General features: G+C 39.0%; 1 protein-coding gene across 1 annotated transcript in view; it reads left to right on the plus strand.

Annotated features, from left to right (window-relative positions):
* The window catches only part of ddhd1b (DDHD domain containing 1b), a 27,683-nt gene extending 3,045 nt beyond the window's left edge, over positions 1-24,638 (plus strand). Inside the window, exons 4-13 of the mRNA XM_058068789.1 lie at positions 1,050-1,197; positions 1,266-1,375; positions 2,683-2,789; positions 4,563-4,819; positions 7,071-7,146; positions 8,648-8,797; positions 10,180-10,244; positions 10,834-11,012; positions 11,888-12,142; positions 19,646-24,638. Coding sequence (XP_057924772.1) covers positions 1,050-1,197; positions 1,266-1,375; positions 2,683-2,789; positions 4,563-4,819; positions 7,071-7,146; positions 8,648-8,797; positions 10,180-10,244; positions 10,834-11,012; positions 11,888-12,142; positions 19,646-19,830 — 1,532 coding nt within the window. The 3' untranslated portion in view covers positions 19,831-24,638. The remainder of the gene's footprint in view (positions 1-1,049; positions 1,198-1,265; positions 1,376-2,682; positions 2,790-4,562; positions 4,820-7,070; positions 7,147-8,647; positions 8,798-10,179; positions 10,245-10,833; positions 11,013-11,887; positions 12,143-19,645) is intronic.
* Positions 24,639-24,661: the final 23 nt, after the last annotated feature.

Below are 24,661 nucleotides of genomic sequence, written 5' to 3' on the forward strand. Positions count from 1 at the left end.
GTGTTTTCACTGCACTGTTGTTTGTTTTGCTCTTTAGCTAAGCTTGTGTTGATTGACAATCATGCTCTTCATGAGCAACCACAACGTCCTTCTCTGCATCTGGGGTCCAATCAAAGCTAACATACTGTTTACAGAGTGACTCTTTTATTGAATGTAATACCACATTGGGTCTCAAACTCAATTTACCTGGGGGCCACTGGAGCTAGGGTCTGGGTAAGGCTGGGCCGCATCAGATTATCCCCCCCAAAAAAACGCATTTATTAAAAACAGAAAAATATACAAACTTTTTCAGTGCTTTGGTTCCGATTTTCTACAAGAAAAGCTCTGATAAAACATTCCACTGTTCTCAAATATCTTAATTTTTATTTTTCTGCACAAAATAAGATGAATAATAAATAAACAAATAAAGAATAAAGAAAATCAATCAATCAGTAATAAATAAATATAATAATAATAATAAAACGGCAAGCAAATACAAACTTAAGAAACCACATATAGTTGGTGGGTAGACAAATAATGTTTTTCAGATTAGAATGAACAAAGCATTATTAGAGCCCTGTAGACATGACAAAACACGACTATAGTCACATTTATACTTTTTTTTATTTACAACATATTGCGCAACTGCAGGGTCTTGAGACACATGCTAACTCGCAAACTAGAGAGCTAGCGACCTAAGCGGTAGCCTTCAAGTTATTTCCTTTAAACTTAAATAGCCAAAAACTTACCACTTCCACACGGTTAGGGAGGATAACTATTAACAGTTATTTAACCTTTAACATGAACATTAATCAAACGTAATAATTTTTTCTGGGTACATGATACCATACAGCATCCATATCAAACTTGCGCGGGCCGCACTAACATTAAACTTTCATATCAAGGCGGGGGCCTCAAACGAGGCACATTTGGCCCGCGTGTTTGAGACCCCTGTTCTACAGTGTCTTCTTCAGCTTTTGGGGTGTGGAGGCTCATGTTTCTCGTCTCAGCCTTCACTGAAGCGCACCCCACCTCAGCACAACCACTGACGTGTCCTTTTGTGTCCACAGCTTCGAGCAGCGGGACGCGTCTCCATAGGGGGTACGTGGAGGAAGCCGCGCCCGAGGACACGCCGCCTGAAACCACACACCTTGTATTCGTGGTGCATGGCATTGGCCAGAAGATGGACCAGGGTCGCATTATTAGGAACACCAGCATGTAAGACAATTTAGAGGCTGCCAAAACAATGCCGGATTGTTGCTGACGGTCATAAGATCTCTTGGCAGGATGAGAGATGCTGCGAGAAAGATGGAGGAGAAGCACTTTCCTAATCGAACCACAGAGCATGTTGAGTTCCTTCCTGTTGAGTGGCGGTCCAAACTGGCCCTTGATGGAGGTATAAAAACACTATGGCCGTTCATGTATTGTCCCGGAGGCAGAGACAGAAGCAAGCGTACTTCATTCAATAAATGTTAAATTACAGTTTTTACACACAAAACCCCTCAATTCTCCTGCAAAATGAAACTATACATCCAAAACAGTCTTCATTCTTCTCAAAATGGTGTTTGCTGAAGACGTAAAACTAAGTAATTCTGATGTTGATTTTGAGAACCACTATATGAACAACATTTATATGAACCAGTTGAACACTGATGTGCTCAGTGTAAAACACTGGGATTACATCATATTCATCATGACTTTGTGTTTTTGTGTTCAGTGTGACACTTGCAAAATGTTTTAGAATTGTTTTTTTTTTGTATTTTTTTGACTCTGAACACAAAATTACACAGAAATATATTTTTTTTATTTTTCACAGAAAAACAATCTACAAAGTGTTCATCACAGCCAACACAAAGTGGTCTGCATCTAAACGTATACACCTTCAGTTCAAGAAATAATAACAATAATAAACAAAAAATCAATCAATAACAAAGCAAAAGACTATGCTGCATCACGTCTTCTGTTTGGGTCAGGCCACAGCACCTCATCTACATCACATGCAAGGTTTTAATTTTAAATATGGCCCAGCATCCGCTGGAATCTCTCCACATGCATCTTCCATAGCTTGGAGAAGGGGATTGTGTGTTTGTGGATTTCTGACCCTTTGCCCAGCCTCCCTCATTGTTAGACCGCTAATTGTAAAAATGTGTGCCAGGTGTTTACCCATGTGATGAGTCAGTGTGAATAATAGGAATATTCATTTGACTGTTTTGAGTGGCATTGTGTTCTTTGTGAAAACAAGAAGTTTACTCCATGAAAATTGTGCCAAAAAAAGTGTGTTGTAGATCTGCAGTCTGAGTGTAAAGCAGGAATTGTGCTTATAGTTTAGCAGACTCGGTTCATGGAGTTGGTGCATTGGTTACATGTTGTGGTCATTGGGTCTCAGGCATCACAAATTGGGTGTAAACAATCAAGAAAAACTGTAAAGCTGACAAAAACAAAGCAAAATACTGCTATATTTGTACATTGCAATCTAATGCAGGAATTAATCCAATCAAAGATAATGATGTTCAGTTTTAAGCTGTATTTCTGCAAGGTGTGAGTGCTGAAATCTAGTGGAAATCTAACATTGATGAAATATCTCAAAATCAACATCAGAATTACTTAGTTTTACGTCTTCAGCAATATTGACCAGAAATGTCATTCTGCTTAGATGTCCTCTATTTGTAATGTTCTTGATGCAATTTTACTGTGCTGTTGCAGACACAGTGGACTCCATCACTCCTGACAAACTAAGAGGTCTGAGGGACATGTTGAACAGCAGCGCCATGGACATCATGTACTACACCAGCCCGCTTTACAGAGATGAGGTGAGGCTATTACATGGTTGGCTTGATGCACAGGCAAGTGGAACACTCCCTGCTGATGGTCAGGGGATGTTTGTCTCACAAAGACGTTGCAGTAGATCCCCGCTTTTTGTGGAGGTCACATGCAGCAAATGGCGAGTAATTGATCCGCCCATAAAACCGCCCACAAAGTTCTCTCACGATTTTGGATCAACAATTGCAATAAAAGTGTGTCTTGTAATTATTACATTAGATTCAGCTCCAGAACCCTTCCCCTCTCTCCTGTCTCTTCAATTGCCATTGTTCACTTTCAATACAATTCAGGTTTAAGCCCTAAATATGCCTCACACACCAATTAAAGTAGCTAATTTTGAGTATTTAATGTATAGCTGCTCATCAATAATGAAGTCTGATCTTAGATGATCAATGAACACATGGAAAGGTGTAGAAGTTCACAACAACAATGATGCGTTCACGGACCACCTCTTTCTTCTTCTTCTTTCTCTTTGGGCTTTTCCCTTCAGGGGTCGCCACAGCAAACCAATCTCCTCCATCCAACCCTGTCTTCTACATCCGTCTCTCTCATGTGCTCCTTCACTACATCCATAAAGCTCAACGTTTTAGTCATTCAATCCCAGCCATTTTTCAAACGACAACCCCAACTGAGTTCAAGGGACACGGAATATTGTGTTCTATGGCTATACAAACATGGAACCTCCCAAAAGAAAGATTACACTCTTTTCTTTCATCAGAAAAAAATGTTTGTTGCTATCTTTTTCCGATCTTAAGTAATCAGTAGCAGAACATACGTAGGTAAGTTTCTGGGAAATATCTGTTCCCAACAAAAAAGAGGGAAAAACAGCATTTTGTGAAAAGATAACTTCGCTTCATTTTTAGCTCAAATATCTAAACTATACCACAACATCAACAATACAAAAATGAATAACAATTTATAATACAATAACATTATTATTATTATTATGTGGAAATATGGGCTAATAACTACAAAAGCAATCTTCACTCGCTAAATGTACTGCAAAAAAGGTCAGTAAGGATAATTCATAATGCCGCCTACAGAGAACATCCTATCTCCTTATTTGTAAAATCACAAATACTTCAACTTGCTGATATAGTTCATCTTCAAACAGCTAAAATAATGCATAAGGCTAAAAATAAGCAATTAGCTAAAAATGTCATCCAATACTTCTCTACAAGAGAGGAGAAATATGATCTCAGGGAAGAAGTACATTTGAAACACTTGCTAGGACTACGTTATGCTAGCCATAGCATTTCAGTATGTGGAATCAAACTATGGAATGGATTGAGTAAGGAAGTCAAACAATGCACAACGATGAGCCAATTCAAGAAACAATACAAGCAGTTGATGTTTGCTAAATACAAGGATGAAGAGTCTTGAACCAGTCATGATGTGCTATATATATCACTATATTGACACGCACTATGGTACCCATTATGGCATTGGATGCTCATATCACCTCCTACGAGGTACGAGGTTAAAATGTATTATGGAAAGCAGGAAGTGAACAAATGTAACAGTTACTGATTGTAAAAGTACCAGATGGAGGGGTAGGATTTAATAAGCTTTGCTTCTTCCTACTCCTTTTGGACATGTGGAACTGTGAACTGATGCATGTTCAAATGAAATAAAACCATTACCATTACCATTACCATTACCATTACCATTACAATTGAATCCACCATCAGGTTAGCGTATTACTCATCGACAGTGAGTTGGAATCTTTCATATGCAACCAATATTTTTGTGATTGTGTGTAGATTACCCGGGGTCTGACTCTGGAGCTGAACCGTCTTTACTCGCTCTTCTGCTCGCGAAATCCAGACTTTGAGAAGCATGGAAAGGTGTCCATCGTGTCCCATTCCTTGGGCTGTGTCATCACCTTTGACATCATGACCGGATGGGACCCTGTACGCTTTCATCATCTGGAAGTTCCAGACCCAGAAGAAGCCAAGGCCCGATGGCCCACCGATGATGAGCGCCACCTTCAGGAGCAGCTCAGACTCACACGTCTCAGGTACATTTCTTTGGTTTGTGGGCGTGCTTCAGTATCATTCATTCATTCATTCATTTTATACCGCTTATCCTCACGAGGGTTGCGGCTGTCTTCGGGCGAGAGGCGGCGTACACCCTGGACTGGTGGACAGCCAATGACAGGGCACATATAGCCACAACCATTCCCACCCAGATTCATACCTATGGACATGCACGCATGCACGGGGAGAACATGCAAACTCCACACAGAGATGGCCGAGATGGCTGAGGGTGGGATCGAACCCGGGTCTCCTACCTGTGAGGTCTGCGCGCTATTCTTTTTGTTTGTCTTTCTTATGGCGGAGTCATGAACACTGACCTTAAACACCAAACTTTTCAGACTTAGGTATTGTATATGTTTAAAATATTATACAGATATTCTACACCTGTTCTTCAAGATGTGGAAGTGTCATATAATGAGGTTGGTGTGTTTTTAGCATTCTTTTGTATAATTTCTGGGTCTGGGTCGTGGAGGCAGCAGTTTTGGGTCCAGACTTATGGGTCCGTGGCCACCTTTTTTAGTTCCACCGGGACGACACTTGAGGTGTTTCCAAGCCAGCTGTAAGACATATTGATCTAGGTCCACAGCTCAGCCCTTATCTTCACCCGTGTGTACAAACATATGGACTGATAATCCACAACAAAGTCGACCATAGATCTGCGGCCTTGGGTGTCCTTGTTCCCAGGTGCACTGATGGACATCCTTGTCATGCTGTTCATTATGGACAAAGTGTGGTTAGCATAGAAGTCCAATACCATGACACTGCACGGGTTCGGATTGATGAGGCCGTTCCTCTCGGTCATGCCCCTCCAGGTCATGCCCCTCCAGGTCATGCCCCTCCAGATCATGCCCCTCCAGATCACACTGTCATTGCCTACTTGGGCTTTGAAGTCTCCCAGTATAACTATGAAGTTCTACCCTAGCTCCCCTCTGATGGACTCCAAGAAGACTTTGAGCTGCTGTTTGGCGCGTATACACAAACAACAGTTAGGGCCCTCTCTCCAACTTGTGACCCTATCATCCACTGGGGATGACTCCAACACAGAGGCACACACTCTCTTGAAAAAGTCCTCGAGTTTCTCAAGGACTTTGGTTCCACTTCCACAACCGTTACTGTGGGTTTCATTTTTTGCCACACTTAAATCTCATCAATGGTTGATAAGTTGACCTGACCAATCACAACACAGTATAGGCTTTGGCAGGGGAAGGTTTTGGCCAAGAGGAGGAGATTTCAGATTTTCCCTGTCCACAACTTCTGATGTACCTAATTGGCATATTTTATTCAAGGAAATGAGATCTAATAACATTTTAAAAGTCCCTGAAATGAGCAAGCTAGAACCCCTTTAAACGTTGGAATTGCCATAAAACGACATTATCTCAGTCATGACAATCCGATAATGCTACTGTATTATGTAGATTTATGTAGCTGTATTCATACTGTCAATATTATTAAAAATCAGTTGACGTTTACCTGCGTCACGTCACTCTCCGCTCCAAGGTAGAGTCTTGGTAGGATGATGGACAGAGGAGGACGCTCTGTCTCTCCATCCCTGGACCAAACCATGACTGCAGCACAAAAAACACCACGTTCATTCATTGCAAATGTTTTCCAGATGTGAAATAAAATCATACATTTCTAAGCATTAATAACCGTGTATTTCATTGACTCGCCGTCGCTCCCAGCCTTTGGTCTTTTATTTTGTAGTATTTATACTCATTCATTCATTCATTTTCTACCGCTTTTTCCTCACGAGGGTCGCGGGGGGTGCTGGAGCCTATCCCAGCTGTCTTCGGGCGAGAGGCGGGGTACACCCTGGACTGGTCGCCAGCCAATCACAGGGCACATATAGACAAACAACCATTCACACTCGCATTCATGGACAATTCACCATTCACCAACATTCACCTATGGACAATTTGGAGTGGCCAATTAACCTAGCATGTTTTTGGAATGTGGGAGGAAACCGGAGTACCCGGAGAAAACCCACGCATGCACGGGGAGAACATGCAAACTCCACACAGAGATGGCCGAGGGCGGGAACCGAACCCTGGTCTCCTAGCTGTGAGGTCTGCGCACTAACCACCAGACCGCCGTGCCGCCCTAGTATTTATATACTGACTGTTATTTTTTGGTGTTTCCGTTTGGAGTCCCTTGTTTCCGGTGCCGAACTGAGTGACTGTCGTTACCTGGTAATTAGCATGTTCATCATTTTTGCCACCGTCTTGTGTGCAGGTTGAGGGACCTGGAGGACCAATTTCAGGGTCTGCAGACCTTGTCTTGTGTAGCGGTCCCAGCTTTAAAGTTCAAGGTAATCAAGGGGGATGGGGGGGTGACCCCAGGGCTACATGTTCTTGGTATGGCATAAGGCATTCAGAAGATGCATTCAAAGACGTATTCCACACTGGTCACTAGCACAGGCTACTGTTGTAGCTATAACCCATGCCAAACTCTGAACCTCCGTGTCACTTCCTGTCCACACGCCACTCAGCTCCCCTCTGTAATGGTAATAATGTTAAAAAGTGTATGTACAATGTTGTAAACGGGTTTTTTATGCAATAAAAGGGGTTTCAATTATGGTATCCTTTTTATAATATGAATTGTTTTCGGTTTCAGTCTTCAATTTAGTAAATTATTGTTCATTACCTCTTTCCTGTTTTTCACCTACAGTTGTATTTTTCAGTTACAAATAAATGGCAGTGATTTGGCCTGAGTGGGCGTGTCCAAAGGGGAGGGGACATGAGGACACTTGGAGAAATTAGACCTTAATTCTGTTGATAGGTTCCAAAAGCACTGGTTTTAGCTTGATATAAAAAAGAACTAGGGATGTTGGATGATTATCCGTACCCATAATTATCAACCTGATATCAGCATAAAATGTGATGTCAGTTGATATCGTTACTGGATTTTTCCCAATCATGAAAATTGATATTGAAAAAAAATGCTGAATGCAACACATATGTGTTCATTCCACCACAGGAGATATGTCATGTTACATATCGGCACCGGCTGACATTGGTATCCGAAATTGAGAGTTGGACAATATCGTTTTTCGGCAAAGAAAGAACCAAACATTGGTAATTATAGGTTATCACATGGTTTGTCTGGTATCAGGCCAGGTATCATGCCCCCAAGTGTCAGTATCAGCCCAAGACCGAGACCGAGACTGTTCTTGGTATTGATACTTGGTATTGATACTGTATTGATACTGGCTGATACTGGCTGATACTGGCTTATTATCACGTACTATTTAATCAAAAGACCATTTTGTTTCCATAAAAGTTTCAGTTTATTACATGTATTATATCTAAACAGTGTAAACACAACAATTGCAAAAATATTTCAACAATAATATTTTATCAACAGTCTTATCTTATCAATGTCTGACAATTCAAGTTACATTAATCAAGTTTGGGTTTTTTGGTGACTGGAGAGGCACCAGGAATATTTATAGTTACACTGTGTGTTCACGCTCGTGCGCTGTTCTCTGATTGGTTGCTTCACGGGCACGATACCAGAGCAGCGCGCTCTGAGTGGACAGCTACGGGGGCTGATACTGGACATGGTTAAACTCTATATTTTATCAGTATCACTGCCCTGGGCTTTGACACAGTATCATTTGGGCCTTTTCCCGTATCATTCATGGGCGGTTTCTAGGGTACAGGGACAATTAATACTGTAGTATGTGATAATATGTTTTTTGGAATAGGAAGCACAAAGAGTGTAGTGTATTGTAAAATAACCAAATCAGGAACAGCACAGCAATGCCATTTAATAGCAGTGTTAAATGCTGACTTTTCATTTCCTGCCAGGTAGAGAATTTCTTCTGCATGGGCTCCCCTCTGGCAGTGTTCTTGGCACTACGAGGCATCCGTCCGGGAAGCAATGGCGTCCAGGACCATATACTTCCCACCTCAATCTGCAATCGCCTCTTCAACATATTTCATCCCACTGACCCTGTGGTGAGCTCACACTCATCATACTGTATCATGAAAAGCAAGTACCATTACCTGGTAATCTACAAAGTCTAAGTGTTTGTCCCGTTCCTGATTTCTTTATTTTAGTTTGTCGCACTTAACTGTTTGAGATCATCAAACAAATTTTAATATTTGTCAATGACTACACAACAGAACACAAAAGGCAGTTTTGAAATGAAACCTTTTATTTTTAAGGGAAGAAAAAAATCAAAAGTTACTTGGCGCTGTTTGAAAACATAACGTGACTGACTTGTACTTAACTTGTACTTAACTTGTACTTAACTTGTACTTAACTTGTACTTAACTCTATCAGTCTGGAAAAGATTATAAAGCCATTTCTAAAGCTTTGGGAGTCCAGCAAACCACAGCGAGAGCCATTATCCTCAAATGGTGAAAACATGGAACAATGGTGAACCTTCCCAGGAGTGGCCGCCCAACCAAAGTGACCCTAAGAGCACAGCGACGACTCATCCAAGAGGTCACAAAAGACCCCACAACAACATCCAAAAAACTGCAAGCCAGTTAAGATCAGTGTTCATGACTCCGCCATAAGAAAGACAAACAAAAAGAACATAAAAGGTCATCTCAATTTTGTCAGAAAACATCTTGATGATCCCCAAGACCTTTGGGAAAATACTCTGTGGTCTGAGGAGACAAAAGTTGAACTTTTTGCGAGGTGTGCGTAAAAGTAACACCACATTTCAGAAAATAACAGTAGGAGTAAAATATGGTGGTGGTAGTGTGATGGTCTGTGGCTGTTTTGCTGCTTCTGCACCTGGAAGACTAAAAACCTCAGAAGACCATCTGATGGTGAGAAGCTCAAGCTGAGACCAATCTGGGTTCTGCAGCAGGACAATGATCCAAAACATGGCTGAAGAGAAACCAAATGAAGACTTTGAAGTCCTGACCTGAATCCTATTGAGATGCTGTGGCATGACCTTCAAAAGGCTTCATGCTGGAAAAGCCTCCATTGTGGCGGAATGACAACAATTCTGCAAAGATGAGTGGGACAACATTCCTCCACAGCTGGAAGAGACTCATTGCAAGTTATCACAAACGCTTGATTGCAGTTGTTGCTGGTAAGGGTGGCCCAACTAGTTATTAGGATTAGGGGGCAATCACTTTTTCACACAGGGCCATGTAGCTTTGGATTTTTTTCTCCATAAATAATAACATGTATCATTTAAAAACTGCATTTTGTGTTCAATTGTGTTGTCATTGACTAATATTTCAAACATTTTGGAGTGTAACAAACGTGCAAAAATAATAATACATAATAACTGCATCCAGTTTATGTTTGGCCCCAGAGGTCACGTCTCTTCTCTTGCCAATCATGCAATTCTTCTTCTTTCACTTTGCTCTGTTAGGCCTACAGGTTGGAGCCGCTTGTTTTAAAGCACTACAGTAACATTGCACCTGTTCAAATCCACTGGTAAGCCAAATCCTGATGTTATGGTTGATGTCCGTCTGAGGAAAATAAATATTCAATGAAAATCACCACTTTATCATGGTGAAGGGGTTTGAGTACCTGCGTGATCCTCGGAGCTGTGTTGGCCGGAGCTATATGCCCCTGGTAGCGTCTCGCTAGGCAAACAGGTCCTAGGTAATTCAGAAGACCGTATTCAAAAAGCATACAGTGAGAGAGAAAGTAATGCCAAGCGATTGTGAGGTCAGATTTTGGTTGAAGATGCATTTTTTTTAATGCAAATCCAAACGTATTACTCTTTTGAACGCATATTGTTTTGAGAAGCCAAACTCTTTACTTAAGTGCCCGAGCAACTAACCGGAACTATATTCCTCATCATCGAAATCCAACCAACAACTTGACTTACAGTATGAAGTAAGGGCTGAGTCACAGTTGATGCACTACACTGATGATGGGGACTGATGGGTATGTCATAAAATCCAAACTATCCCTTTAAGGTAGCTAACAATTGGCAGGTGTGCCATTGTGCACCTGCGTGAAGTTGATATGTTACAGGTGAAATTCCAAAGCTGAATTGTGTGGCTGTGATGTTCAGGTACAACACCACCGCCCCCGTGCCGTACCATCAAATCCGCCCCACGTTGCTTAACTCCACCAAAGAGCCAACATCCATATCGGATTCAGATAGTCTTCCCAGCCCCTGCACCTCTCCACCCCAGGCCCGCCGTCACTACGGGGAGTCCATCACCAACTTGGGCAAGGCCAGCATCATGGGTAAGCACCTTCTAAGTGAACATCAAAATGACGTCGTCTTTTTTAACACTGGCAATCTGGATGCCACTGCAAACTGCACTGCAAAAATACTGTTTTTATTTTCTCTTAATATTTTGAATTTATTCTTGAAAAATGACTTCTAAGTGTTTTTTCCACTGCTGCCGTTGATTTTTTTTTTAAATTTCCAATCTATTTTAACATTCCTGTTGTAAATTTGTCTCATAATGACTTTATTCCCAGAATATTTTGACCTTATTGCTTATTTTCGAAAATTTCTTTAAAACTTTATTTTGTTTTGTTTCGTCTCATATTATGATTATATCATTTTTTTCTAATAATATTAGTTTTATCTCACAAATGTGTTCTTTCTTTCATGAGAAGATGACTTTTTGTCATAATATTTCCATTTTATTTCCATAAAATAATAAAATTACAGCTTTTTTCCCCATTTCTGATGATTTTTGTTTTTAATTTTCCAATGATTTCAACGTTCTTCTTGTGAATATTTTTCTCATAATTATGACTTTGTTCCAATAGTATTTTGACTTTATTCCCAAATTATTTTAAAACCTTTTTTCTCAACCTAATTTTCCATTAATATTGCGATTACTTTATTAATTTTTCAATTTTAGTATACTGAAATTACAATATTTCCTAAAGTTATGACTTTTTTTCATTAGATTACCAATTTCCATTAATATTTTAACTGTATTCTTGTAAAATTACTGCAGTTTTTTTTATTTTTGGTTTTAGTTTTCATAAAAATCTTTTTAGAATGTGCCAATAAAAAACAGCCACGGTTCACAAATGGCCTCCGAGCCACACTTTGTACATCATGGCCTTACAGAATGTTCATCGTACCTTCTGCTCTTCAGGTGCTGCGAGTCTTGGAAAGGGAATCGGGGGGATCCTGTTTTCCCGCTTTTCTAGATCCAGTGGCCAGGTGGGCGGGGTCGAGGAGGAGCCGTCAGATACTGAGGGCGGAGCCACTGAAGGCGAAAACACATTCTCGGGAGAGAAGGGACCAGTGGGCGAAAGTGACGAGAAGAAAAAACAAGTGGAGGAAGATCACAGGGAGGTGGAGCAGGCCATGTCGCAGTCCACCTCAGTGGTCATGGACCACACCTCATGTAAGTTCAGAAGACCTGTGGCTGGTTCTTGTTACATAAATATTATGTAACAAGAAAAGTAAAACAAAAAAACAACACGCAACAGCAAAAATGGAAAACTGCAGCAAGAAGAAAGTAATTGGGCTCTAATTTTGTAGACCAGGTTTGGTGCCAACGGGGTGTGGCACCAGCGCACTTTGCAATTTTTGTGAGCAGAGCAGTCTGGCGCAGCGCGGTGCACCCACGCCTCCATCCCTCCCACCAGTGTAAGTGAGAAAGAGGCAAGAGAGTGTAATCTTAACCAATCAAAAGATTCGCTCTAGCGACTCCAAAATCAGGAAAAAGCCGAAATAAACAAACAAAAATGACGGTTCCATGAAATAGTGGCTGCTGTCGTTTTTTCCACTGAAATGTGCGACTGTGACGTTTTTGTGACGTGTGTACCACTGCGCAGGATGCGCTTCGCCTGCGCCAAGAATAGACTGCGCCAGGTCTGAGATGGCAAGCTTTCAATGCACCTGCGGGGCATTGTTTTCTCACTTGTTTTGTGCCAAGCTGCAAATGTGGACACCTCCCCTTGGTGCCACGCCACGCCCATGTCGGCGCAGCCCAGTCTACCAAATTTGCTGCGCACATTGGGTGCGCTGGATGAAATTACCACTGCGTGGGGTGCACCACACTCTGTCACCCTGCGCTACCTTGTGCTGCGCTACAGAATTAGAGCCCAAAATATTAAGAGAAATACGTTGTAATCTAATAAGAAAAAGTTGCAATTGCGTCAGAATAACGTTCCATTTAATATTCCAAAAAATAACATCAGGTCAGATTAAAAAAAAACAATATTAATAATATCATAATATATAATAAACATAATAAACATAACATAAAATAATATCATAATATCATAATATAATTACAATCGTACAATATAATAATACAGTACAATATAATAATATCATAATAAAATAATATCATAATATTATGAGACAAAAAAACAAAGTTATAATATGTGGAAAATTTGGTTGTGGTAAAAGTTATAAAAGAGAATAAATAATAAATCAAAGCATGAAGTAAAAATATTTTGGGAATAAAGTCAAAATTATGATAAATTATAATACATTATGAGAAGAAAATTGAAATAGTTGAAATAGTTGGAAATTAAAAAACAAAAAACAATAGCAAAAGCAAAAGTTTGCATGGGAGAAGTTATAATATTATGGGAATAAAATGATCACTATCTGGTAGTCACTCTCTGGCCCTCGCTGGCCCCCTGGTATGGAGTCGTCCCTGGCTACCTCGTGGTTCAAGCCCCTCCCCCTATTGTGTTTTTTGAGAATGAATTAACTACCACTGGTTATTATTAGTACTACTATCAGCAAAAACAATATTGAAAAACATGTGTAGTATATGTAGTATTGTGGTAATGTTCCATGACATTAGATTAGATGACCTTCACAATGCATGTACTAGTTAGCCATGGCATGTCTGACACGACACACTCTACTTTTCCTTTCAGTTCTCTTATTCTGTGTGGAAGTGGTAAGGTTTTGGCTTCTTACTTTCTTACTTTTGGCTTTCCCGCTCCATTTGAAACACTTTTTGTAAGTTTAGCCTGATCGCTTACTATGCTAGCAGTGGCCGTCTATCGCATCCCTGCATTGATCCCGTAGCTTGTGCTTTACAGCTGAGCAATGTGTTGTAAACAAAGAATAATCGGAGGATACGATTACGGTGTTAGTGTTTGATGGTTATACTCCATATTGATTCCAATGTTAGTGTTTGATGGTTATACTCCATATTGATTCCTATGTTAGTGTTTGATGGTTATACTCCATATTGATTCCAATGTTAGTGTTTGATGGTTATACTCCATATTGATTCCTATGTTAGTGTTTGATGGTTATACTCCATATTGATTCCAATGTTAGTGTTTGATGGTTATACTCCATATTGATTCCTATGTTAGTGTTTGATGGTTATACTCCATATTGATTCCAGTGTTTGATGGTTATACTCCATATTGATTCCAATGTTTGATGGTTATACTCCATATTGATTCCAATGTTTGATGGTTATACTCCATATTGATTCCAATGTTTGATGGTTATACTCCATATTGATTCCAGTGTTTGATGGTTATACTCCATATTGATTCCAATGTTTGATGGTTATACTCCATATTGATTCCAATGTTAAATGGTAATACTCCATATTGATTCCAGTGTTTGATGGTTATACTCCATATTGATTCCAATGTTAGTGTTTGATGGTTATACTCCATATTGATTCCTATGTTAGTGTTTGATGGTTATACTCCATATTGATTCCAATGTTAGTGTTTGATGGTTATACTCCATATTGATTCCTATGTTAGTGTTTGATGGTTATACTCCATATTGATTCCAGTGTTTGATGGTTATACTCCATATTGATTCCAATGTTTGATGGTTATACTCCATATTGATTCCAATGTTTGATGGTTATACTCCATATTGATTCCAATGTTTGATGGTTATACTCCATATTGATTCCAGTGTTTGATGGTTATACTCCATATTGATTCCAATGTTTGATGGTTATACTCCATATTGATTCCAATGTTAAATGGTAATACTCCATATTGATTCCAGTGTTTGATGGTTATACTCCATATTGATTCCAATGTTCGTGTTTGATGGTTATACTCCATATTGATTCCTATGTTAGTGTTTGATGGTTATACTCCATATTGATTCCAATGTTTGATGGTTGTACTCCATATTGATTCCAATGTTAGTGTTTGATGGTTATACTCCATATTGATTCCAATGTTTGATGGTTATACTCCATATTGATTCCCATGTTTGATGGTTATACTCCATATTGATTCCAATGTTTGATGGTTATACTCCATATTGATTCCAGTGTTAGTGTTTGATGGTTATACTCCATATTGATTCCCATGTTTGATGGTTATACTCCATATTGATTCCAGTGTTTGATGGTTATATTCCATATTGATTCCTATGTTAGTGTTTGATGGTTATACTCCATATTGATTCCAATGTTTGATGGTTATACTCCATATTGATTCCAGTGTTTGATGGTTATACTCCATATTGATTCCAATGTTTGATGGTTATACTCCATATTGATTCCAATGTTTGATGGTTATACTCCATATTGATTCCAGTGTTTGATGGTTATACTCCATATTGATTCCAATGTTTGATGGTTATACTCCATATTGATTCCAGTGTTTGATGGTTATACTCCATATTGATTCCAATGTTTGATGGTTATACTCCATATTGATTCCAATGTTTGATGGTTATACTCCATATTGATTCCAATGTTAAATGGTAATACTCCATATTGATTCCAGTGTTTGATGGTTATACTCCATATTGATTCCAATGTTCGTGTTTGATGGTTATACTCCATATTGATTCCTATGTTAGTGTTTGATGGTTATACTCCATATTGATTCCAATGTTTGATGGTTGTACTCCATATTGATTCCAATGTTAGTGTTTGATGGTTATACTCCATATTGATTCCTATGTTAGTGTTTGATGGTTATACTCCATATTGATTCCAGTGTTTGATGGTTATACTCCATATTGATTCCAATGTTTGATGGTTATACTCCATATTGATTCCAATGTTTGATGGTTATACTCCATATTGATTCCAATGTTTGATGGTTATACTCCATATTGATTCCAGTGTTTGATGGTTATACTCCATATTGATTCCAATGTTAAATGGTAATACTCCATATTGATTCCAGTGTTTGATGGTTATACTCCATATTGATTCCAATGTTCGTGTTTGATGGTTATACTCCATATTGATTCCTATGTTAGTGTTTGATGGTTATACTCCATATTGATTCCAATGTTTGATGGTTGTACTCCATATTGATTCCAATGTTAGTGTTTGATGGTTATACTCCATATTGATTCCAATGTTTGATGGTTATACTCCATATTGATTCCAGTGTTTGATGGTTATATTCCATATTGATTCCTATGTTAGTGTTTGATGGTTATACTCCATATTGATTCCAATGTTTGATGGTTATACTCCATATTGATTCCAATGTTTGATGGTTATACTCCATATTGATTCCAATGTTTGATGGTTATACTCCATATTGATTCCAGTGTTTGATGGTTATACTCCATATTGATTCCAGTGTTTGATGGTTATACTCCATATTGATTCCAATGTTTGATGGTTATACTCCATATTGATTCCAATGTTAAATGGTAATACTCCATATTGATTCCAGTGTTTGATGGTTATACTCCATATTGATTCCAATGTTCGTGTTTGATGGTTATACTCCATATTGATTCCTATGTTAGTGTTTGATGGTTATACTCCATATTGATTCCAATGTTTGATGGTTGTACTCCATATTGATTCCAATGTTAGTGTTTGATGGTTATACTCCATATTGATTCCAATGTTTGATAGTTATACTCCATATTGATTCCCATGTTTGATGGTTATACTCCATATTGATTCCAGTGTTTGATGGTTATACTCCATATTGATTCCCATGTTTGATGGTTATACTCCATATTGATTCCAGTGTTTGATGGTTATACTCCATATTGATTCCAATGTTTGATGGTTATACTCCATATTGATTCCAATGTTAAATGGTAATACTCCATATTGATTCCAGTGTTTGATGGTTATACTCCATATTGATTCCAATGTTCGTGTTTGATGGTTATACTCCATATTGATTCCTATGTTAGTGTTTGATGGTTATACTCCATATTGATTCCAATGTTTGATGGTTGTACTCCATATTGATTCCAATGTTAGTGTTTGATGGTTATACTCCATATTGATTCCAATGTTTGATGGTTATACTCCATATTGATTCCCATGTTTGATGGTTATACTCCATATTGATTCCAATGTTTGATGGTTATACTCCATATTGATTCCAATGTTTGATGGTTATACTCCATATTGATTCCAGTGTTTGATGGTTATACTCCATATTGATTCCAATGTTTGATGGTTATACTCCATATTGATTCCTATGTTAGTGTTTGATGGTTATACTCCATATTGATTCCAATGTTTGATGGTTATACTCCATATTGATTCCAATGTTTGATGGTTATACTCCATATTGATTCCAATGTTAAATGGTAATACTCCATATTGATTCCAGTGTTTGATGGTTATACTCCATATTGATTCCAATGTTCGTGTTTGATGGTTATACTCCATATTGATTCCTATGTTAGTGTTTGATGGTTATACTCCATATTGATTCCAATGTTTGATGGTTGTACTCCATATTGATTCCAATGTTAGTGTTTGATGGTTATACTCCATATTGATTCCAATGTTTGATGGTTATACTCCATATTGATTCCCATGTTTGATGGTTATACTCCATATTGATTCCAATGTTTGATGGTTATACTCCATATTGATTCCAGTGTTTGATGGTTATACTCCATATTGATTCCAATGTTTGATGGTTATACTCCATATTGATTCCTATGTTAGTGTTTGATGGTTATACTCCATATTGATTCCAATGTTTGATGGTTATACTCCATATTGATTCCCATGTTTGATGGTTATACTCCATATTGATTCCAGTGTTTGATGGTTATACTCCATATTGATTCCAATGTTTGATGGTTATACTCCATATTGATTCCAATGTTTGATGGTTATACTCCATATTGATTCCAGTGTTTGATGGTTATACTCCATATTGATTCCAATGTTTGATGGTTATACTCCATATTGATTCCAATGTTTGATGGTTATACTCCATATTGATTCCAATGTTAAATGGTAATACTCCATATTGATTCCAGTGTTTGATGGTTATACTCCATATTGATTCCAATGTTCGTGTTTGATGGTTATACTCCATATTGATTCCTATGTTAGTGTTTGATGGTTATACTCCATATTGATTCCAATGTTTGATGGTTATACTCCATATTGATTCCCATGTTTGATGGTTATACTCCATATTGATTCCAATGTTTGATGGTTATACTCCATATTGATTCCAGTGTTAGTGTTTGATGGTTATACTCCATATTGATTCCCATGTTTGATGGTTATACTCCATATTGATTCCAGTGTTTGATGGTTATATTCCATATTGATTCCTATGTTAGTGTTTGATGGTTATACTCCATATTGATTCCAATGTTTGATGGTTATACTCCATATTGATTCCAGTGTTTGATGGTTATACTCCATATTGATTCCAATGTTTGATGGTTATACTCCATATTGATTCCAATGTTTGATGGTTATACTCCATATTGATTCCAGTGTTTGATGGTTATACTCCATATTGATTCCAGTGTTTGATGGTTATACTCCATATTGATTCCAATGTTTGATGGTTATACTCCATATTGATTCCAATGTTTGATGGTTATACTCCATATTGATTCCAATGTTTGATGGTAATACTCCATATTGATTCCAGTGTTTGATGGTTATACTCCATATTGATTCCAATGTTAAATGGTAATACTCCATATTGATTCCAATGTTTGATGGTTATACTCCATATTGATTCCAGTGTTTGATGGTTATACTCCATATTGATTCCAATGTTCGTGTTTGATGGTTATACTCCATATTGATTCCTATGTTAGTGTTTGATGGTTATACTCCATATTGATTCCAGTGTTTGATGGTTATACTCCATATTGATTCCTATGTTTGATGGTTATACTCCATATTGATTCCTATGTTAGTGTTTGATGGTTATACTCCATATTGATTCCAGTGTTTGATGGTTATACTCCATATTGATTCCAATGTTTGATGGTTATACTCCATATTGATTCCAATGTTTGATGGTTATACTCCATATTGATTCCAGTGTTTGATGGTTATACTCCATATTGATTCCAGTGTTAGTGTTTGATGGTTATACTCCATATTGATTCCTATGTTTGATGGTTATACTCCATATTGATTCCTATGTTAGTGTTTGATGGTTATACTCCATATTGATTCCAATGTTTGATGGTTATACTCCATATTGATTCCAATGTTTGATGGTTATACTCCATATTGATTCCAATGTTTGATGGTTATACTCCATATTGATTCCAATGTTTGATGGTTATACTCCATATTGATTCCAATGTTTGATGGTTATACTCCATATTGATTCCAATGTTAGTGTTTGATGGTTATACTCCATATTGATTCCAATGTTCGTGTTTGATGGTTATACTCCATATTGATTCCAATGTTAGTGTTTGATGGTTATACTCCATATTGATTCCAATGTTCGTGTTTGATGGTTATACTCCATATTGATTCCTATGTTAGTGTTTGATGGTTATACTCCATATTGATTCCAATGTTTGATGGTTGTACTCCATATTGATTCCAATGTTAGTGTTTGATGGTTATACTCCATATTGATTCCAATGTTTGATGGTTGTACTCCATATTGATTCCAATGTTAGTGTTTGATGGTTATACTCCATATTGATTCCAATGTTTGTGTTTCAGTGGAACTGGAGCGGCGTATTGATTTCGAGCTACGTGAAGGCTTAGTGGAGAGCCGCTATTGGTCTGCGGTGACGTCACACACGGCCTACTGGTGCTCTTATGACGTGGCGCTCTTCCTCCTCACCTTCATGTACCGACCTCAAGAGCCTGCTGAGACAGCCGAGGACAACACGGACTCTTCTTAGCACACCAAGGCACATCCTCTTCATTCACTTTCTACTATTGAAAACATTTTTAGCATACGTACTATTCATTTATTGTACATAGTGGACTTACACATGACAACTAATTTATTTTATATTCGCATGATGACGTTATCATCAAGTGAATTGAAAATGGACACCATGGACAGATGGGATGAGCTGTTCCCAAAACCTTGTCCTCGTTCCACTCTTTCACGGTGACTGAGGATGTGATGAATGACTACTTTCATCATAGGTCACCGGTGGAATGACTACATTCCATCACATTTGATATCATGATTTCACACCTGAACGGGTCGCAAGGTTTGGGAGAATGTGATGTGGTCACATGACACCAAAATGGCGGTCTCGGCGTGCAGCAGAGAAATGGTGAATATGAGTCCAAGCACAGCAAGTGGCAAACTTTGCTTTGGGTTTTTCTCTGCTGAGGGACGAGGAAGACTTCCCCAGATCGATGAACGGGGTCGTGTGCCGCCAAATCTTGGATGAGAACTCCCTCACCTCAACCACAACATAGCGACGGTTCTTCCAGAATTACAGCAAAGACAACAAAGGAGTGGCTCACCAAGAAGGACTTTAAGATCCTAGAGTGGCTGAGCCAGTCTCCGTACCGTAACCCAAGGGTGTCCAAACTTTTTCCAGTGAGGGACACATATTGAAAAGTAAAATGATGCCAGGGATATGTTGATATTTTGTAAAGCAACACACGTCCATATGCTAAGACATGACATCCAGTGGTATGAAAAATGACATGAGAAGTGAAATGAAGTTTATCGGATGTACAGAAAGTGTTTAATAATTACGTAAACAAAAGAAGGCAGCAGCATAAATTTGGGCACCCCAACAGAAAAATGACATCAATATTTAGTAGATCCTCCTTTTGCAGAAATAAATAAATCGATAAAGAAATAAATAAATGTTAAAAAAAAATCAATAAATGAAATAAAAAAAAAAAAAGATTTATAGGCGATCTCGGCTCATATCTTTTACTTCTGTTTTACAGCCAAGAGGTAGATTGCAGCCATAAAGGACCACAGCATATGCTAATTAGCTAGCCAGTAGCTAATATCATGGTCCTGGTTGGAGTGCCAAGGGTGCCCTGCGCCCTTTTGGGCATCAGTTGTGTTTCTTTCACGTTATGGATGCACACTGCGGGTTACTGAGTTGATGATTGATGATTGAAGTTGATTAATTCATTTATCATTATTGTTATGGAGTGGATGATAATAATAAGGATAATAATAATGTAGCGTATGTCTGTTAAATCTGTTGTGTTTTTCTAGTTGGTGGTGTTAATGTGATAAAAAAAAAACAATTCGGCATTCATTAAAATTGAATGGTGGCCTAAAATAATTGAGTATCTCTACTAAATTTGTCAAAAAGTGGGAAAGTTATATCCCCGCTCTTGTTCCTTATTTGTTTTTTGGATTTCCTAATGTCTACTACATTCATTCATATCCTGGGCATCTCCTGGGGGCAACCCCCCCTCCCTGTCCTCAGAACATAGTGACTCCCCTGGTGGTACTCCTTATAAAGTAAAAGTATTATCGGATTAAAGTTAGAATTAGTATGAGAACAAAATTTACAAGGAGAAGAAAGTTGAAATAGAAAAAAAAAAAGAATTTAAATTTACAAGAATAAAGTCAAAATCTTTTAAGAGAAGAGTCCTATTCTAACAAGAAAAAAATATTAATTTTATGAGAAAAAATATAATATTGTGAGAAACAAAGAAAACACAATAAAGTTGTCATTTTTGGAAAAAGTTAGGTTAAGTTGCAATTTTCAGAGCATAAGCTGATAATATGCAGAAAAAAATGAGTCGTAATAATAGGACAAACAATTCCATTCGTGAAGAAAGTTGAACTATTCGGAAATGCAAAACATTTTTTTTGCAAAGATGATATGAATAATAATCTTTTTCACCTATATCACAAAGTGAGATACATTTTTTTTTCATGAAATACATATAACTTCTTAGCATATCTTCATGCGTTGCTTGACAAAATTTCAAAACGGCCCTTGCACCTTTCATTTTTCACGATGTAGCCCTCACGAGAAAACGTTTGGACAGCCCCGACTTAGACCTTCAAAGATGGAGTGCACTGTTTACAATTTGTAAATGCATTATTATTATTATTTTGTACATTTCTTATCATGATCAAAGTGTGTATCACGTGTGTCAAGTATTGTGTTGCACAGCACACATGCATGACGGTGCCCCTGAGATGTTGTGCTCAAGGGCACCTTGAACCACTGCCAACTGAAACGTTTGTGTAATCGGTCGTTGTGGATGAATGCTTGGGTCGTTGATTGACAGCAGTGATCAAACTATGAATACGTTGACCCTTTTTTCTCCTTATGGCGTCTTTCTCGTGCTTTACCTTCATCCAGCTTATGTCCATGTACATTAAAACCACGGAGAGGTCCAATTCTCTGGTCTGGTCATAGTTTGAAGACATTTTCCATCCATCCATTTTCTTCCACTGATGGAAGACAAAGTAGGCTCAATAGGGAAGCCTAAACATCCCGGTCTTCCAGTTCCATCTGTAAGACTTTCCCAGGCCAGTTGTAACATGGACAGTAATCCCTCCAGCTTGTCTTACAGGTCTTCCCAGCAGGCATCTGGGTTCGATGCCCGATCCACCTTCTCCAGCCACAAGCTCCTTCTTCCGGTCCCAACCCAGAGGTCATGACCGTAGGCGAGTGCAGGAACTCTCTCTTCAGCAATCTACCACTTCCTGTCAATCTCGTGCTCCAGCCGTCACTCGCTCGTGAACAAGACCCCGAGATACTCGACCGCCAATCCACACGTTTGTATCGGGGAAGAATGGATGCTGAGTCTCATCCCAGAAGCTTCACACTGGACCACCATCCCAGTAAACGCTGAACGTCACAGCCTTATGAGACCATCAGGACCACATCATCTGCAGACCCGAGACCCTGAGACCCCCAAGGTGGACTCCGTCAATCTTATTTCTATTAAAAACGGGAGGGATGAAGGTGGTGTTGATGTTCAGACCCGAGCAGCCATTAGTGCAGCGAACCAAGGCCACGAACCAGGTTTCCACGGCCAATATTATCCAAGGAAAAGTGCACCTTTTAAAAATGTTGCCATCATCCACGATCCTTTTGGAGACATGAACACATCCTGGACCGTATGGCCTCACCTTTTCTGTGCATTCGAAAGAGAGACAGCTCCTACTGCACGTTATTGCCAACAAGGTTTTTAACTTATTATGTCTACTATATTGGATAATCAGAGTGTAAAAGTGACTATAGGGCTGCTATTCCATGTCCAGAGGGCTCTAATAATGTGTAAAGATGCATTTAGAGGGTTGTAAAGGTAGGATCAACTGTCATCTGGGAGAAACTCAGAGTAGAGCTGCTGCACCGTGGGGAGCCAAATGAGGCGACTCGGGCATTTGGCCTCTTGAATGCCTCTACGGGGGTGTGTTCAGGGCACGCCCGACTGTTAGGAGGACCAAGGACATGTTGGTGAGACCATCTCCATGCTGGCCTGGGAAGGCAGAGATGTGGACTGGAGTTTGTCACTCAGAGACGAGTCCCACACAGAAAGACTTCAGACTTGACTTGGACTTGGGACTCGTGACCAATCATGTTTTTTTTTGGCGGATTTACTTTGGGAAATCCCACAATCCTCAAAGGCCACACGATCCAAAATTGTCAAAGTGAAAAAGGTGTTTAGACATCTGAAGGTTTGTTAGGACGGATTGTGTCAGTACGTGAACATGTGTGACTACTTATGAAGACGTGTGAACATGTGTGAAGACATGTCACTATGTGTGAAGATGCGTGACTACGTGTGAACACGTGTGAAGACGTGTGACTACGTATGAAGACGTGTGAACATGTGTGACAACGTGTGAACACGTGTGAAGGCGCGTGACTACGCGTGAACACGTATGAAGACGTGTGAACATGTGTGAACATGTGTGAACGTGTAAATTCCTGTGAAGACGTGTGACTACGTGTGAAGACGTGTGAACATGTGTGAAGACGTGTAAACACATGTGAAGACGTGTGAAGACGTGTAAACACGTGAAGACGTCTGAAGACGTGTTCACACGTGTTCACACGTGTGACTACGTGTTCACATGTGTGACCACGTGTGAACGTGTGTGAAGACGTGTGAATCTGTGTGAACATGTATGAAGACATGTGAACATGTGTGAACATGTGTGAACATGTGTAAATTCCTGTGAAGACATGTGACTACGTGTGAAGACGTGTGAACATGTATGAAGACGTGTGAACATGTGTGAAGACGTGTGAACATGTGTGAAGATGTGTGAACACGTGTAAAGACGTGTGAACACGTGTGAACATGTGTGAAGATGTGTGAACACGTGTAAAGACGTGTGAACACGTGTGAACATGTATGAATTCGTGTGAAGATGTGTGAACACATGTAAAGACGTGTGAACACATGTAAAGACGTGTGAACACATGTAAAGACGTGTGAAGACGTGTGAACATGTGTGAAGACGTGTGAACATGTATGAAGACGTGTGAACATGTGTGAAGACGTGTGAACACGTGAAGACGTGTGAACATGTGTGAACATGTGTAAAGACGTGTGAACACGTGTAAAGACGTGTGAACACGTGTGAACATGTGTGAACATGTGTGAATTCGTGTGAAGATGTGTGAACACATGTAAAGACGTGTGAACACATGTAAAGACGTGTGAACACATGTAAAGACGTGTGAACATGTATGAAGATGTGTGAATACGTGTGAACACGTATGAATACGTGTGAAGACGTGTGAATATGTTTGAATACGTGTGAAC

The sequence above is a fragment of the Doryrhamphus excisus genome, chromosome 1, assembly GCF_030265055.1.
Source record: "Doryrhamphus excisus isolate RoL2022-K1 chromosome 1, RoL_Dexc_1.0, whole genome shotgun sequence".
In the NCBI taxonomy this organism is placed as follows: domain Eukaryota; kingdom Metazoa; phylum Chordata; class Actinopteri; order Syngnathiformes; family Syngnathidae; genus Doryrhamphus; species Doryrhamphus excisus.